Here is an 18,109-nt window from a genome sequence, read left to right as displayed (position 1 = left end):
TGTGGGGTGGCTGCACTTTCCCTCTTATCTCCCTGATCAGCACTCTGCTCCACAGGGCCTACCTACCCTCCATCACATCTCTTTCCTCCTGCTTAAAGGCAAAGTTTTATTCCAAAACCCTCACATCCAGCAAAACCTGTACGTTGCATATGTGCAAATAAACATCTGTGGCTGTGGGCACTCACAATGCCCATCTTGCTCTTACACCTAAGTGTGTGCTTTGAGACAGGGTAGAGTTTGGGGAGCTCAGATGTGCTTTCTCTATCCTCTAGACAATCTTTACCCTCTTGCCCTTTCCTGGTGCACTGACTATGCTCCAGGATGCTCAAGAGAGGAAGTCTGGGCTCCAGGGGCAGACTCAACTCTAGCTGGTGATTCCAGACTTTGAGAGGGGTTGACAAGGGGCACCTCATCAGCTTCAGGTGGATGGCATGTGAGACTAGGGGCAAGGCTATAAACTCGAGAGAGATCATCCTTCCCAGGAAGTTCCTGAGCCTTCAAATCTGTTTCTGTTCTGAAAACAAATGATGTAAATGGCCCTCCCTCTTCTACATCGACAAGGCGAAATTAAAGAAATAAAAACAATCAGTTCCAGAAGCTACAGGGAAACCAAAAGCTGAAAAAGGTGCAGAACTGAGAAGCCTACCCCAACCTCACGTCTCCAAGGTTCCCAGGATCAACCCAGGGTCTTGGTCTCTGCCTTACCTTATCCATTACTTGACGGAAATTTTAAAAACACAGACAAAAGGAAAGAAAGAAAAGAAGGTGCCCAGGATTGCTACAGGGCTACCACCACCTCAGAACAGCTTGTGGGGCCATCCCACAGAAGGCAGGCTTCTCGAGAGGGTTCTGAGGGGAGGGAGGGGCTGCTCCAGGCCAGAAGCTTCTGCTTTAAACTGGATCCTCCATGTCTGCTCTGCCAAGGGCCAAAGCCAGCACTAACCACTGGGCCGGGGGATCTCCCTAGCAGGTCTGGGGCCTGGGCCCCTGTCTCTGGCACTGCTTGCTGCTTGGGGAGCCTCCCAGGGCCATTGGAACTGCCTTGCTGCACAAGATTTCATACTTTGGGGGCTTGAGAAGTCCTTAAGTGAGTGTCTAATTCGACCTCATTTAGGAAGAAATGGACCCGGGATCATTTAGTCATGTGCCCAGGTTCAGGGCAGCTGAGGAGACATGGATCTAAACCTGAGGTGTCCTGACTCGTGGGCCGGTGCACAGGGAGAAGCACGAGGTCTCTCCTAAAGGAGCAGAAAGGGGCCCAGGACTGAGCACAAGAAAACAGCAGCCTTGAGGGCAGGCTCGCACTAAATGCAATTCTCTTTTGGTTTTGCTGCTCTTTCTGTTCACTCTTAACTCTCCCTGGGGAGGTGGCGCTGCCACAGCCCTAGGGAAGCCAACACAAAGCCCCAAGGATTTGTGATTAAGAAGGTTCCCTGGCCCTTACCCAGATGTTCTTTTCTCTTAGTTTCACACCACTGCAGTCTCCTGTGTTTTACGGATCATTTGTTAACAGCACTGATTCCGACCATGGCTCCTAGCCCCGCCTCAAATACTTCACACTTAGCTTCTAGGAGCTGTTTTCAAGTCCCCATTGCTGCTCTTACTTGGTGACCGTCATTTAGCAGAACTGGTACAGAAACAAATCACCTGACTCCATAGAGCCAGGAGAAACTCTGGGTCCCCGACCCTAGGTTACAGTGTCTACAGGCTGCCAAACAGCAACACGGATTCTTGTTTAATCCAGTGAGTTTTCCCCCATCCACGCAAGGATCCTGAGGGTTTGACCCTCTCACCTTTCACTTGCTGCCAATCTCTGCGATACCAATGACCTTTCATCAGCTCAGGGAGCCAGGTGGATCATCTGCGTGCACAAGGGATTCCCCAGGAGAAAAATCAAGAACCGTGTGGAAGCCTCACTAATGGATATATCCCACCAGCAGGATGAGGAGGTCCTTCCAGTGCTCTGAAATGTGGTGGTAATTCACTAAGTGATACCCTGCAGGTCCAAGGGGTTGATGCAACCTCCTAAATTACTACCAGGGAGTAGTTGTGTCTGCACCGAGAGGATCCAGCTCAAAGGCTGCGCTTTTCCAGGCAGATGCTCATCCTGTCGTCAGCTTCTCCACCTTTGTTGGAGAGCACATCCCTTCCCAATTTAACACCATCTCTGAACACCACCAAACCAGCATTTACTGTCTTCTGCTGGCCTAACCAATAAATTGAACTCGACAAAGGTTGATTCCTCCAAAAGAACTGCTCTCTTCAGCTCCCAGGGTCTCTTGCTGTATTGAACAAAACCCTGACCTAGCTCAGAGAGCTACAGAATGTGCTGTCTCACTACCTCTAATGACCTCTTTTTGCATGGCCACTCCTTCTCAGAACAGCCATAAAGCCCGGAATCTCTCTCAAGTCACAGATGTCCATCCTTCTAACTCATTATTGGCAAATCACACCAAGGACTCGAGATAGGTAAGAGGTAGCTACCAATGACAAGGGGAATCCAACATGGCATTAACAACTAGCAAGGATGCACTTTCATAGAGTCGCCACCCAGCACTCAACTCGCTTCCCTCTGGCCTCTTTCACAGCTGTGTTGCAAACAAAAAGGTGGCTTCCATTAGTCAAAATTAGGCTGAAGTCCTCTAACATCTCAGCTGCAAAGAAAAGTTTGGTAAGGTGGCTCCTTCCAATCATACAGTCACAGACCTGAAACAAATGCATCTGGGAATCAGCCAGCATCAAAATGTCTTTGTTAGTGATAGGATGGATTCTCGAGGAGACACCTTCAAAGTCAAGACCAAAACCCAACAGTCCCAGGGCTGCTTGGGGACTTCTTTCAGCGGATCACCCTCCTTCAGCTATGGTGGGTGAATGCTACAGGGTGCAGGGGAACTCAGTTACTTTCCAAACCTTCCAGCTCTATCACCTATAATTGCTCCAGCCAGACACCTCTGGAGGGTGTGCTGGAGAGAAGCAAAATGGAAAATCGAGGGATAGGAGTGAGGAAGACGCACAGGGAAAGAGGACAGAGTGTGGTGGAGCATCAGTTGAGGGTGCAGAAGTAGAACTCAGTACTTACCCCAGCCAGGAGGGAGGGGGCCCAGTGGGTCATGGTCAGTCGAAGCGCTCGAAGACTAAACACAAGAAACACAGCAGAACACAGATGTTAAAAAAAGCCACCAGTGAAAAATAAATCAATCGATGAAAATGCTGATGACTCATTTCCACATTGGAGCACTTTGTAGAGGATACAGTGGGGCCTTAGGTGGCATCTGCTCCTCCCAAAGTCTTTTTCAAAAAAGAAAAACTGAAAAAGAACCCAGCACACTTAAGGCCCAGAGAGGTTCTGGAGAGGGCGGAGTGAGGGGGAGGACGAGGAGCAAAACTGAAGGTGGGCCAGGGTGGCGGAGGTGGCGGGCCGGCCCCAGGCATGGCAGGAGGGCCCGGAGTGGGACTGCCCGGCAAGCTGGGCCGAGTGCCTCTGCTCAGCTCCTGCGCGAGGCGTCCAAGTCGACTGAAATCACCACCACCTCCAACTTTCTCCAAGAACCACACACAGGAGGGGAAAAAATATCGCAGGCCTTTCCAATGAAATCATTCCCACAAGCCCTGCCCACGCCCAGAGCTTCCTGGCTGGGGGCTGGGCCCTCCTCCCTCCACCTCCCTCCTGGGTGCGCTGGGAGAGGGAGCAGCAGCGGTGTGCACCAGCAGCCCAGACTGAGGGCACATTCATGCCCCAGGCCCCTCACCTCCCCCAGGAATGTTTTGCTTCCCTTCACAAAGCACCTTTATTCTCCTCCGGCCTGAACCTGAAGTTGCTCAGTGTTCTGTGTGTGCCTGTCTGGGGAGGTAGGGCTGGGGGCGAGGTGGCGAGAGAGAAGGGGGAGACAGGAGAGAGAAGGGGGAGCGGACTCCAGGACTTCAGGGTCACTGTTTACACTAGTACCCCCCACCCCCAGCCTGATTCTGCTGCAAGGTCCCCGGGGCAGGGCTGCAGTGGACCAAGAGTTCTCATATCCTGCGGGGAAGCGGGTGCTGTCAAAAACTCTTCATAGTTAAATAAAACAAGTATTGTTCCATGCTTGCTTGCTTTCCCTTTTTTTTTTTTTGCAGAAGCATTTTTATTTCACTTACTAAAATTTAATCATTACATGAGGGGATCAAGTTCTCAACGCAGACTTCGGGCTGCCTGGCCGGCCCTGTCTGGGGGCAACGGAGCCACACACGGGCAGGGTGATGAATGGAGCTCAGTCTCGGCTTGAGAAAACATTGGTGGAACTCAACTGCCAGTGAACCCCCTTTCACAGCCCTCCCTCCACTCCCAGCTGAAAGGACAGAGAAACCTTCTTTCCAAGGTGGCAGCACAAGCAACTCTTCCAAAGCAAGGGCCAACAAAGACGTTTAAGTCTTGAAACCATAGGTTCCTTGACAGGACAGAGCCCCCTTTCAGCAAAGGGCCTCCTACCAGGCCGAATGAAACTGCAGGAAGGTGCGGGAAGCCAGGCTGTCCTCGATGTAGGGCACGTTGCCGTCAACCTCGAGGACATGCCTAAAGTTTCCACCACAATTCAGATTTGTCTGATGAGTACTTTCGAAAAACTCTCCCAAATTCTCAGGGGTCATTTTAGTGGGGGGGGTGAGGGGAGCAGCATCTCATAAAATCCGAATTCCCCCAACTTTGTTTTGTAGTTAAAACACAAGAACAGGAGCAATAACCGCTTTCAGTAACAGAAGAAAGGAACCACCACATGAGACATGCATGCGTTTCAGATAATGAGGCCAAATGGAAAGCAGCGGGTAAGTACTGGGCTGTAGCAATGTCCCTGCAAAAGGGACGAACTACAGAAAAGGGCATTTTAAGAAATCTTTTAAAGCAGCATTTGGTGCAAAATTGTTTTGCTGCTTCAGGTCTTTTTTCAAAATGAGTGGATAATCCATAAAGCATTCAGGGGCTCCGGTGGGAAACAGCTCCCAACTGGTACCAACTGGGCCCAATGGGCTCACAGTCATCCTTTCCCTATCTCTAAAAACCAACAGACCAAAAGCTCTTTACTCACAGCCTCTGTGACCTGCACTGAACTGGAAATAAAAAAGATTTATCAGTCTGCTTCTTAATCATTGCTTTTTTTTAATGTCACAAACGTCATACAACGTTGGCTTTCTTTCATTAAAGTGGCTTTTTAAAAAGTTCTTTGATGTCCTCCTATTCTCATCCTATGAGCTCCACTCACCCAAAAACCTGTGAGGAGAGAGAAGAGGAAGCAGAGAGGAAAGGGAGAGAAACCAGAGACTGATAAACACGAACGACACAAGAAACGGAATCAATGGAAGCTGACACTCATCACGATTTTACCTCTTACAGTTAAAGCAAAGCACTTGACTACTTCGGATATTTCTTCCCTAATGTACACAGCACAACTTGAAAAATAAGAAAAGGAAATGAACAGAAGTCAAGGAAAAACAAAAAACAAGGGCTATGTATCATGGCGAGAAAACCAAAACTCAAAAACCCCACATGGCCAATGAGCCAACCAATCGTCCCTTCTCTTCTATTGCACTTCTCGCAAAATGAGAGATCCCAAAGTGTTACCTGGAGCACAGCCAGAAAAGCACAGAGAAAGGGGCATGTGGGGTGACGGTCAGAAGAGAGATCCTGGGATGTGCAGGTGACTCTAAGAGACAGGACAGTTTCCTTTATCACTAAGAACAGAAAGGAACACTGTGAAGTAATTTTCCCGGTAACTGTCCTGAGTTGGGAGATCTGAGGTGCAGGCCAGGAGCCAGAGAGCTCACGTGAGTTCATGTCCCTCAGGGACTAAGCACTAAGTTCAAGCAATATTTTAAGATACAAACTCAGAAATAAAGAATGTCTAGCAAATACAGCCGGGGGTGAGAAAGGCTCTGGGAAGGGCATAAAGGTTACAGTGTAGAAGGCAGGCTCCTTTTTTGTTAGACACGTACCCAGTGGGTGTGGAACAAAACCCAGGTGCCTGAGATTCAACCCAAGGGGCTCTCTGCAGAGTAAGAAACAAGTTGTCTGTTTCCGGATGATGCAATTTGGTGTCCATGTGTTGGGAGCCACAGATTGATTTGTTTAGTCCAGCAGACACTGGCTACCTCCTGGTTATTAGGGGAGGAACAAGGCGGGAGGAAAGGAAGCGGTGCCACAGAAATAGGAGTAGGCCGTGAGCCGGGTCCTGTCTCAATACACGACTTGCACGACTGGGCCAGCCATCCCTGGTGGACCACAGCGGGAACATGAAACCAGGGCAAAGTGAGACTACAAGGGTGAGACACAAGCATGTGCCCAATGATCAGAAGCAACAGCGGCACACCAGAAGTCAGGAAAAGGAAGCATGTTAGAAATAAGGAACACTAACAGAGAGATCGAAGAAGGTGTGTGCTAAGGCAGACGCAGGAAGGAACTGGGGAGAGTGTGGTCTGGGATTCCCTGATTCCCACCTTGAACTGTACTTCGTGTTCTCTGCAGGGCAGTGAAGAAGAAGGTCTCGGTTTCAGCCCCGCAGGAGGAAGGGGAGGAGGGGAAGCCACTGGTGTGGTATCAGCTCTTTAGTCTTCAAGTCAAACCCTGGGCTGAGGCCAAACCCCAGAATAACTCTATGAAAGCGACTCTTCTTACTTATAACCAGGACGTGGCAGCACAGCAAACAAGAGGGGCAAACGAAATCCAGAGGGGGAGGGAAATCAACAGAGAGACTGAAAGCTGACCCAAAAAAGATTCCTACCACACTTTTCAATATGAGTTTTGTTTCATGGAGAAAAGGGAAGCATCACCTCCATCCAGAACCCTCCTGGATCCCCAGCAAAGCTGAGAAAACCATTTTAGAGTACTTACAAAATATTTTAGCATCTAATTTTTACTTCTATGGGCCCCTCCAAGCCAAAGTTCTACCTCGGCAGGCCTGGAATGATGTTGCTAAAATGAGAGCGGCAGGCAAGAGGAATGAATGCTTCAAAAGACCAAGCAGATGTGAGCTCCAGAATCTTCCCTTTCACACACCAAACATCTTCGTCAACCTCGGAAACTACTCGGTGCATGGTAGGAAAGAAAAAAAAAGATTCTTTTAATGGATTTTTTCTTTAATTAGAGAAGTCGAGTAAACACAGAGACAAAACCATGTGAGAGGCTCCTAAAATGTGTCCTTGTCTCTAAGCCAAAGGACAAAGATGCCCGACTTTCCCAGTTTTGTGGCCACAACCACCCAAGAAGATAGCAGGTAAAGCCTTTGGGGTCCAGCTCAAGAGGAACAATTTCTGAAATGCAGAGAATGACCAGATTTCATCCAATTTTAAAATGCAGAACTGGATGTGTGAAAGGGGCTGTGAAGCGGGAAGAGAGGCACAAGGGCATACGCAGGGCTGCACCAGGTAGACCACCAGGGCTTGGCTGCAGACAGGCATTACAGTTGACCTTGGAGGCAACTTAACATGACAAACACTGTGCTTTCTGCTCATCCACACTAAGGAAACTGGGCTTCCTCATCAGTTTCCTCACTGTATGATGAGTAATCAGCCCCTAGAGACAGAAAAAGGGACAAGCCAGCCCAGGGAGATGTCACCATGCCTTATGGTTGATGGTGCAGCTCCCGCTTTGGGTGGGCAGAGGAAGAGCTGCAAATGAAGGCAAAGCTGTTAAGAAATGCAACTTAATTAAATGGAATTAAAGATTTCTAAGCACCTAACTACTGTGGTATCTAATTCAGAAATGGGCTTTGGTGTTAAAGTTCATTTTAAATAGAAACAATGTTGATTAAACATGGTGATTAAATGTTGTGGACCAGCTCAAAAAGTTTCCAGCCTTTCAAAAGAAACCAGAATCAAAACAAAGAAACAACCCACCAACTGGGAGAAAATATTTGCAAATCATATATCTGACAAGGGGTTAATCTCCATAATATATAAAAAACTCACACAACTGAACAATAAAAAAACAAACAGCCCAATCAAAAAATGGACAGAGGAGATGAACGGACATTTTTCCAAAGAAGATATACAGATGGCCAATAAACACATGAAAAGATGTTCAACAGCACTAATTATCAGGGAAATGCAAATCAAAACTACACTAAGATACCACCTTATGCCTGTTAAAATGGCTATAATCACTAAGACTAAAAATAACAAATATTGGAGAGGGTGTGGATAGAAGAGAACCCTCATACACTGCTAGTGGGAATGCAAACTGGTGCAGCCACTATGGAAAACAGTATGGAGATTCCTCAAAAAACTAAAAATAGAACTACCATATGACCCAGCTATCCCACTACTGGCTATCTACCCAAACAACCTGAAGCCAACAATCCAAAGTAACATATGCACCCCTATGTTCATCGCAGCACTATTCACAATAGCCAAGACATGGAAACAATCCAAGTGCCCATCGACTGATGATTGGATAAAGAAGATGTTGTATATATCTACAGTAGAATACTACTTAGCCAGAAAAAAAGACAAATTCATCCCATTTGCAATAACATGGAAGGACCTGGTGGGAATTATGCTAAGCGAAATAAGCCAGTCTGAGAAAGACAAACACCAGATGATTTCATTCATATGTGGAATATAAACATACACATGGACAAAGAAAATAGTTCAGTTTCTTATCAGGGGAAAGGGGGTGGGAGGTGGGCAAAGTGGGTGAAAGGGAGCACTTATGTGGTGACAGACAAGAAATAATGTACAACTGAAATCTCACATTGATATAAACTATCATGAACTCAACAAAAAAATAAATAGAATTCCCATAAAAAACAAAACAAAACGGGGGCCAGCCTGGTGGTGTAGAAAAAAACAAAAGTTTCCAGCCTTCAATATATGACATCCTGCATGGATTCTACTGCAGATCCCAAGCTTCATGTTCAAGGTGCTCTGAGAAAATGCAAGCAGAGTTCCAGCTTGAGAATCCCACCTCTCCCTGCCAAAGAGCCTGTGTGGCTGGACTCCCCACAGCTCCAGGTGCTAAGGGGTTGTAGACTCAGGAAGGTGGGGCTGGGAGGGTTCCTAAAGCGACAGTATGGAGACCATTAGACTGTTAATTTGGGGCCATTGCACCCTGAATTCTGGACTATAAAGTGTAAATGTTATTGTGTAGGTAACGATCACAGAAGGTTTTGAGACAGCAAAGTGATGAAAAGACAGTGATATTTGAAGATTGTTCTGGTGGGAACACACAGTACAGATTGGAGGAGAAAGAATGCCAGCAGAGAGAATAATTCAGAGGCTGCCTTAACCATTCAGTTCAGAGGGACCGAGGAAAATCAGGAATCAAATAGAAGGAAGTTGATCTAGACCAGGTATCCATAAACTTTTTCTGTAAAGGGCCGGACAGTAAATATTTCAGGCTTTATGGGCCATATGGTCTCTGCTGTGACTGCTCAGCTATTGTAGCATGAAAGCAGCCATAGTCAATACCTAAACTACTGGGCGTGCTCATGTTTTAATAAAACTTTATTTACAAAACCAGGCATAGGCCAGTTTGGCTGATAGGTCATAGTTTGCCAACTCCTAATCTAGATGAACTTTAAATGTCCCTCCATCCTTGATATCTGTCACATAATAAAGACCTAAAGAAATACGGTAGCAGCAATGAAAAAAGAAGGATTTGGGTGACTGCTTTGATTTGAAAAGGTGAGAGGTCACAGAGCACCTTCAGGTTTCAAGTCAGGGCAAATGGACTCAGATGGAGGGGCCAGAAGAGAAATCCAGTCTTGGAAGAAACAAGGAGAATTCAGTTTCAGACATACTGAGTCCTTTTAGAGAAAGGCTAGACATAGAGTTGCTAAGTTAGAAACACTAGAATTTGAGGAATTTCACTGTGATGAGTAAAATCTCAATGATGTTTCTAGTCACCATTCTCCCTGCTCACCAAACAGGTTAACGGAGAACGTGCAAGGCTACATATTCTCAGGTACGGGAGGCTCCCCATCTAGTGGCAAGCCCCTGCCTTCTCACCTGGTAAAGGAATCTTTGGCTGAAGTGCTGCATGGCGCCCTGGAGTTGATTCCGCTGCGACTGCCACTGCTCATAGTTCCGCACATACTCCGCAGTGGGGCGCTGCCAGGTGGTGGTCCGAGTGTTGTGATCCACATAGTAGAACCTGCCTCGGGGGTCTGTGCGTTTCTCCCAGCTGGAATCATGAAGCTCAGAATGAATATCGTGACCAGCCCACCCCTACCCTCAAATTTTAGAGAAATCTCAGGGTGTTGGCAAGGAGACACAGAGGGAGGGCGAAGTGTGGTGTCTGGCACAGGAGCTTGGCTGCTCTTGGGAGGCACAGTCAGACAGGCCCCAATCACAGAGGATCGTGGAGCCTGGACGATTATAGCAGACATTTGTGGTCGCCTCTGCAGCAACCAATCCCTCCTTACCATTAGCTCCTGATTTCCATTTAGGGGATCCATGTGGTTCTGGGGAAGCTGACTCTACTCCCAACACAAGTTGAACTGTTGACTGGACCAGGAGTGAGCATATGACCTAGGCTGGGTCAATCAGGGTGAATCTCAGGACTTTTGCTAGGAATTCTGGGAAAAACATAGTCTCTCTTCCTTGCCAGATATGACTGAGAAAGTATGCAGTCCTGGCAGCCACTAGCTCCCATCTTGGTCCAAAACACAATATGAAGTTGACCCAGTGGATGGCAGAGCAGAAAAATGGAATATGACCCCTTGGTGATATTGTTGGGCCCCTAGATCAAGATTCACTTGAAACCAGGATCTACATCTAGAATTTTCAGTTACATGAGCCAATGAATTCTATTCATTATTTAAGCCAATTTGGATCCCAATTTTTGTTTTTTGCAACTGAAATTACCCCGATCTAGGTGCCAATGAGAACATTCGCATGGTCATGGGAAGAAGGGGTGCAGCAAACAACAGGACTCTCTACATTATCTTTAGTGAGGAAGCAACCTTTCCAAAGTTGGTCCTAAAACACCCACGGGCAAGGCCGCGCTGAAACAGACAGTAAAAATCCTCAGCTGTGCTTTGTAGGTGTAACTTGATTTCCACACACACGGGGAAGAAATGACCAAAAGAAAGTAAGAGAGGGAACTTTGTAGGGTGATGAAAATGTTTTACATTTTGATGGGATGTAGGTCACATGAGCATATGCGTTTGTCAAAACTCAGCGATCCATACATCTAAGATCTGTATATCTCACTGCATGTAAATTATACTTCAATTTTAAAAAGTGAATTTGAATCCAATCAAGCCTCCATATGTAACTACCAGTTTAGAGCAAAGACTAGGGATAGCGGAGCATGTTACACAACACCACAGAGTCCCAATCAGCCACATCTGGAATACGAGAAATTCTACAAGACAAATGCCCAGGATCTGCAACAAATAAGTGGCCCGAAAAAAATAAGAAAAGGCAGGGAAACTTATAGATGAAGAGAGACTCATGAGACACAGCCAAAAGCAATGCGTTGATCTTGAGATTGGACTTGATTCAAACAAATTAAGTATAAAAGCATTTTTAAGACAATTGAGGGAAATGAAACACAGACTGGGTATGACATGAAATAAGTAAATACTGTTAATTTTGTTGGGTGGGTTCGTGGTATTTTGCTTATGTTTTTTTAAAAAAGAAACAGCCTCATTTCTTAGAGATATATATGATGTATTTATGAATCAAAGGATATGATTCTGGGATTTGCTTTAAAATGCATCAGCCCCCTCCTCTGACAAGAGGGATGTCAGATGAAATAAAATGTTATTAATTGTTAGAACCAGGGAATGATTACAATGGATTCATTGTACTATTGTCTCGAATTTGGTGTCTGCTTGAAATTTTCCATTATAAGTTTGAAAGGGGAAGAGAGAGGGTTTAAAAAGGATGAGAGAGAGATACCAGTGAAGAAAACAGGATTAACCCACTGCAAAGGGACCCCAATATGGATTATATTGTATAATTCCAAGGTGTTGCAGAGTCTTTGTTCCCTAACTACCTTCTCATTTCATCTTCTCTGAATTCTTACTTCACTCATGTGACTATTGTGCTTTATCTGGTACCTCCCTCAATTTTCAGGGTTAGCCCACTAGCTGATTTATTTTGCCATCCCTTCAATGATTCTTTTAAATTCACAGCCACCCTAAAAGTGGCTTCTCCTCAAGCAGTTCCCAGTCCCTATGGCCAGTTCCCAGATTGTATCCAGACTCCACCTGCTGGATGGCCTTGCCTTGTGACCTGCTGTCATTTTGGATTCAACTAAACACCACAGCTCTCTCTACACCTGAGTCTTTCCCAGTCTTCCTCATGTTCTCCTCCTCCCAGAGATGAACACTAGTAAACCACTCAGCCCGAGGGCTTCTTTTTTGTTGTTTCTCTGCCCTTGATTTTCCACTTCTATGTCCAACCATCCCTGAACCAATCTCCCCACTCCAGTCCAGCTTATAAACTGCCCCCAGGGTAACCATACCAAACTGACACTTTACGTCACACTCCTGCTCAAAAGTTTCGTTTAGACTCCCCACTGCCCTTGAGTCAACTGCTTTAGCTGGTAGTCAAGGCTCCCAATAATCTGGAATCGTCCCAGCTTTCTCATAAATCCTCTCAACTAGTGATTTTTATTTATTTTTATTTGTTGTCAAAGAAATCATGTATCCATAGTTTAAAAACACAAATAGGGGGCTGGCCCTGTGGCATAGTGGTTAAGTTTGGTGCACTCTGCTTTGGTGGCCCGGGTTCATGGGTTTGGATCTCGGGCACGGAGCCATACCACTCATCAGCCATGCTGTGGCAGTGACCCACATATAAAGTAGAGGAAGACTGGCACAGATGTTAGCTCATGGCTAATCTTCCTCAAGCAAAAAAAGAGGAAGATTGGCAACAGATGTTAGCTCAGGGCTAATCTTTCTCAGCGAAAACAAAAAGACAAAAAAATCCCCAAACAAATAGAATTACAGGGGATACAATGAAAAACAGTGTCTCCTGCCCTACCTCTCCCCATTGCTGATTCCTGCTCCTCAGAAGCAACTACTTTCAACTCTTGACTGCTTCTATTTATAGCCATATTGTTAAATAACATGCTTATTCCATTATTCTTCATTTCTCCCATATTAGATATTACTTATGGACTTTCCACTATCAAAGCTGAGGATTTAGTTATTGTATTCCACCCCCCAATGCAGTGCCCACTCTTCCTCCATCCTCCCAATTTAGAAAATCATCAAGTCAATATTCAGAGTTTGTAGTATGACTTTATAAAACACTATAAACACATTTCCTTACTTGTACAACTTTTTCTTTTTTTCTGGAATTAAGAATTCTGCATTTCATTCTGCTTGGTTTTCAAGAACTAACACTAATTCAGCCCCAGATTGTGACAGAGCAGGTGGCCTCTCAATGTCATTATCTCTCAGCCACATCTTTCCAGGCACCCTTTGTCCAGTGTGGACAGTTCCCCAGGCCTGCTCGACATTATTGTCCTGGGTCATCCTCCCTCACCTTCCTCTTAGGAATGTCTTTGGCCCCTGAATTGAGTCCCTTGTGTCCTATGTCTCATGACTTCTTTCGTGGTTTCCTCTCATGTGGTGGAATAAATCATCTAGTAGCTTCTGAGACAGGATGAACTGAAGTTAATTTTTTGAAAGCTTGGATGTCTGAAGATCCCTTTATTTCAACCCTCACACTTGAGCGTTAAAATGACTAGAAGTTGATTTCTAGACAGAAAATAATTTTCCACCAGAATTTTTGAGGGTCCTACTCCATAGCTGCTGTTGAGAAGAAGGATGGCGTTCTTGATTCCTGATCCTTGATATTTACCCTGTTTTTTCCCTCTGGAAGCTTTTGAGATATTCTCTTGGCCTTCTGGAATTCCATTCGGATGTGCCTTGGGGTGGAGTTCTTTTCATTCTCTGGGTTAGGCATTTGGTAGGCCCTTTGAATTTTGATACGTAATCCTTGAGTTCTGGCAATTTCCTTTTATTCTTTCTTTGATAATTTCCTATCCTCTATTTCTCTGCTCTTTCTTGCTAGAACTACTATACAGATGTTGGATCTCCTACACTCACCTTCTAATTTTCTTATCTCCAACTTTATCTTTCAATCATTCTATTTAATTTTTTTTATTTCTGCTGTCATATATATTAATTTCTAAAAAGCTCTTCTTGTTTTCTTCCTGGTTCATTTTATGGTCTCCTGTTCTTCTTCCAGAGATGCCCTATTTTCTTCTAAATCTTTGAGGATATGAATTATAATTTGGTTGTACTTTTTCAAGTTTTATTCAGCTCCCTATACTGCTTTCACCAAGTCCCTTTTTCTCTGTTGTTCCTTGGCTGTTCATTCACATTTAAAAGTGAGCCACTAAAAGGCTGACTGGAAGCTCTAGGTACCCAGGTGGGAGCTGGCTGAGCAGTGGCTTCACTCAGCTCTCTCCTAGAAGATCCCAAAATATCACAATCTGTAGCTCTCTCCCCTTAGACTGGTCACTTTTCCCAGCAAAAAAAACTTTCTAATCTTTAGCCTGAGGACAGCATCCTTACTTAACCCCTTTCTTCTGAGTTCATCCTTGCCTGCAGCTATGGCAGTATGAACATGTGTGTGTGCGTGTGTGTATGTGTGTGCATGCACGTGTGTGGTGGAGGGATGGGAGTGATGACTGACAACCTGGGAATCTAAGAGCTCCCTGCACACATTTTAAACTTAACTTCAAGTTTTTAGTCTCATTACACACACACAAAAACACATACACATGTCTCTGATTGCTGAGGCTTTCCAGGGCTCCATGGTGCAAACTGGCCGGCTGGCTTCCTGGTGGATACACCACACTGAGAGCTTGGGTTTCAGCTTTCTCAGCTCTGCCACTTATCTATCAGCAACTAAACTTCGATTAGAATCTCCCATATGCTGCTCCTCCTCTTCCATCCCTTTATCATTATACTTTTCTATACCTTTATTGCCTTTCTAGTGAGTTTTCAGAAAGGAATGGAAATCAACACATGTTCAGGCCACATGTTTAATTAGAAGTCCTCCGCACTGGTGAATTTCAAACTTCTAAGCAGCATAATCCAACCCTTGATTTCAGGTGAAATCTTACGCAGACTCCCAATCTATAAAAACAGAGCAGTGGGTGGAGGCCTAGGCAGCGCTTTCATGATCTTTGGTTCCAGTGAGCATCTCCACCAAACCCAGGGACCTTCCTGGACACACTTGGAGCATTTTTGTTTCAAACAAACCTTCCAGTCCAGCAAAACTGCTCCATGCATCATTCCCTTAACCTGTTCCCCCAACTTAAATTGCCTTCGTCTTTTTATATAAGTCCACCTCCAGGCTTACCTGCATACCAAATTCAATCTGCCTCCCGCTGTGAGGCCTCCCTACACTGTGCTCTGTGATGACCACTTTCCCTCCTCACCTGTGATCTGAGAATCGCCTAAGAGTGACTAAAGAGCAAATTACTGCATTCGTCCTTAGCTACCAGGTCCAGTACTATTTGCTCCTGATGAAATGATTGGTCTTCATACAAGGTTCCCATGGGTATGACAGAAGAGGGTGGCGGTGAGAAAGTGAATCCTTTGGCTCAATCTTGCTCTTGGGTGACTACGTCTGCTGAGATAAGCATCCCATCTGTAGTTTTGAGACTGTTGCCACCACGGTAATTCTTCCCTGGGGCAGAACTTCTCCCATTAATTAGCGATGAAAGCTTAAGCACTCTGTCCTCTCTGGGCTCCCCATTACAGAGTGGAAGTAAGTGCCAGGGGCTCAAAGGTCTGGGCCTAAAACTCAGGAAGAACTAATAGGCTATGTAGGATGTAGAGCTGAGCCTTCTCCCAAGAAAACATCAAAACTATGCTGAAAATAGGTGGGACTTAGAAAGCTGAATCTGGTGTCCCACCTCAATACTGAAAGAAGAGTAAATCCTCAGCCATCCTTAGAAGACGTCATCAAATATCTTCATTTAGATTCCATCCAAATGTTCACCAGGTCAAGGCCTACATAACTTACAGACCAGAGAGGTTCAGAGGCAGCAAACAAAACGCTTACCAAGTTACCACTGCTTTTAAATACACGTGCTATAAATATACAAAGTGTAACTGAGCAATGCATCCCATTAAAAAAGAGCGATTAATTTGTGAGACAATTGGAAAAATTTGAGTAATGCCTGGGTATTTAATGACAGTAAGGAAATACTGTTAACAATATAGTGGTTTTATTTTTAATAAGAGAACAGTTTTTAGAAATGTATACTGAAATATGGATAAAATGATATGATGTCTGGGATTTGCTTCAAAATAATCTAGGACAGGGAGCACGAAGGGGTGAGTAAGGATTACAGATCAGGAGTTGGCAAATTTTTTCAATAAAGGGCCACAAAGTAAATATTTTAGGCTTTATGGGCTATATAGTCTCTGGCACAATTATTGAACTCTGCCATTGAACACGAAAGCAGCCACAGACAATAAGTAATCAAATGAGTGTGGCTGTGTCCCAATAAAACTTTATTTACAAAAACAGGTGAAGGGCTGGATTTTGTCCACAGGCTCATAGTTTGCCAACCCCTAGTATAGATGAAACAAAATTAGCCATGAGTTGGTAATTACTGAAGCTAAGTCTTGAGTATGTGGGAATTCTCTCTACTTTGTGCATATTTGAAATTTTCCACAATAATATGAAAATTTCCATAATTTCCATAATAAAATGTTCAATTTTTTTCTAAGAAGTCAATGTTTACCTTTGGTAACTTCACTGGATTTAAAGTCAAAGTAGAAAACAGAGTGAGGACTAATGATGACAGATTATGAGTTTCATTCCCAGAAGGATAAGGAAAACACAAGCATTCTACTGGAAAATTGAAACTAAAAGAAGCACGTCCATGGAAATTTGTAGGACCAGAAGGTGAGGTAGCATTTGCCTGGCACACGCCCGATAGCTGAACCAAACAGCAGAGGGGCTCTCCCAACACTCCTCACTTCTGACATCCTCTCTCTCAGCAAGCTTAGGATGGGGAAGTGTTCCTACTGTATGTCCTTCATGGTTGTTTTACTGGAAGGTGATTCTTTCCTCAGAGCAGAATACATTCTCCTTCAAAAGTTCCCAGGACCAGGAGACACATGTGGAAAGAACTTTCTATCTCTGGCAGACAGGGAACCAAACCCCTTCTCCTTGAACTTGGACAGTCTTTCTTCACTTGGAAGCCTCACTCATCCTCTGGTTTTGGAGAACTTAGCTGCATTCTCACAAAGCCCAGCTGAACAAGGAGCACACTGTCGTTGGGGGCTGGTTGGGCACAGGGTGCTGTGAAATGCATCAACACCCTTTCTATCTTGGCTTCCTCATGCCCTTTCTTCCCCAGAGATGCTCTAAAAATCCTAGTATGTCCTAAGAAATGAGAGCAGAATTAACGTAAGTGAATAGGAAAAGCAATCAAGTGACTTGGGATAAATGTCCCTATACTTTGCTACCTCTGCAGAAAGAGACTGAAAACCAGGATATCTCTGTAGGTGAAATGACTGAGGGTATTGAGACACCAATAGCCGAGGAGGCCTCCCCAGACCTCCTTCCTCCAGGACCCAACAGCCATAGTAGTTCTGAATACCACTTAATAAAACTCATGGACATCAGTTATGGTCAATCCAATGCATCTGGGGAGAAGGCAACATAGAGAGAGACAGGAAAGAATGTAGAAGGAGAAGACAAAGGGAGGAGGGGAAAAAAGAGAGAGAAAGGAAGAGAGAGTAGGGGAAAATAAAGAGATGGCTATGGCTGCGAGTGGTGGAGAAGCTGTAGGGTGACCCTTAGCGCCAGTTCTAGAGTCTCAGGGCTGGTCAGTCAATGCCTTACCCTGGAGGAAGAGGCCGCTCCCAGGTGGTGGTCTTGGTATTATGGTCAACATAATAGACACGCCCATTGGGCAGCTCTCGCTGCTCCCATCTGAAAAATACAGTCAAAGGAAACACGAGATACACAGTTGAAAGGCATAAGCCCTTATTGGAAAGGGAGTCCTTCACTGCTGATGTGGCTAATTTGAGAGGAAACATCAAAGATGACATGCAAGATCAACACAGCATCAGACTAGCTCCATGCTGTTGCTGACAGTGGCACCCAGGAGTCTTCTTGAGAAAACTATAATAGCTCCCCTTTATGGACT

General features: G+C 45.1%; 1 protein-coding gene across 5 annotated transcripts in view; it reads right to left on the bottom strand.

The window, feature by feature from the left end:
- WWP2 (WW domain containing E3 ubiquitin protein ligase 2) overlaps nt 1-18,109 on the bottom strand; it is a 136,561-nt gene that overhangs the window by 11,866 nt on the left and 106,586 nt on the right. For 3 of the 5 annotated variants that reach the window (XR_011498992.1, XM_044760996.2, XM_070500411.1), the window contains 3 exons: nt 17,803-17,892; nt 9,973-10,147; nt 3,080-3,134 (listed from right to left, as the gene is read on the bottom strand). Coding sequence is in view for 3 of the 5 variants with exons in the window: in XM_044760996.2 (XP_044616931.1) it covers nt 3,080-3,134; nt 9,973-10,147; nt 17,803-17,892 (320 nt within the window). In the remaining 2 variants the exon portion in view is untranslated. The remainder of the gene's footprint in view (nt 1-3,079; nt 3,135-9,972; nt 10,148-17,802; nt 17,893-18,109) is intronic. The other 2 variants (XR_011498993.1, XM_044760997.2) reach the window with 1 other exon arrangement.

This window comes from Equus asinus, chromosome 28, assembly GCF_041296235.1.
Source record: "Equus asinus isolate D_3611 breed Donkey chromosome 28, EquAss-T2T_v2, whole genome shotgun sequence".
Classification (NCBI taxonomy): Eukaryota; Metazoa; Chordata; class Mammalia; order Perissodactyla; family Equidae; genus Equus; species Equus asinus.
This window is presented reverse-complemented; position numbering and strand designations above follow the sequence as displayed.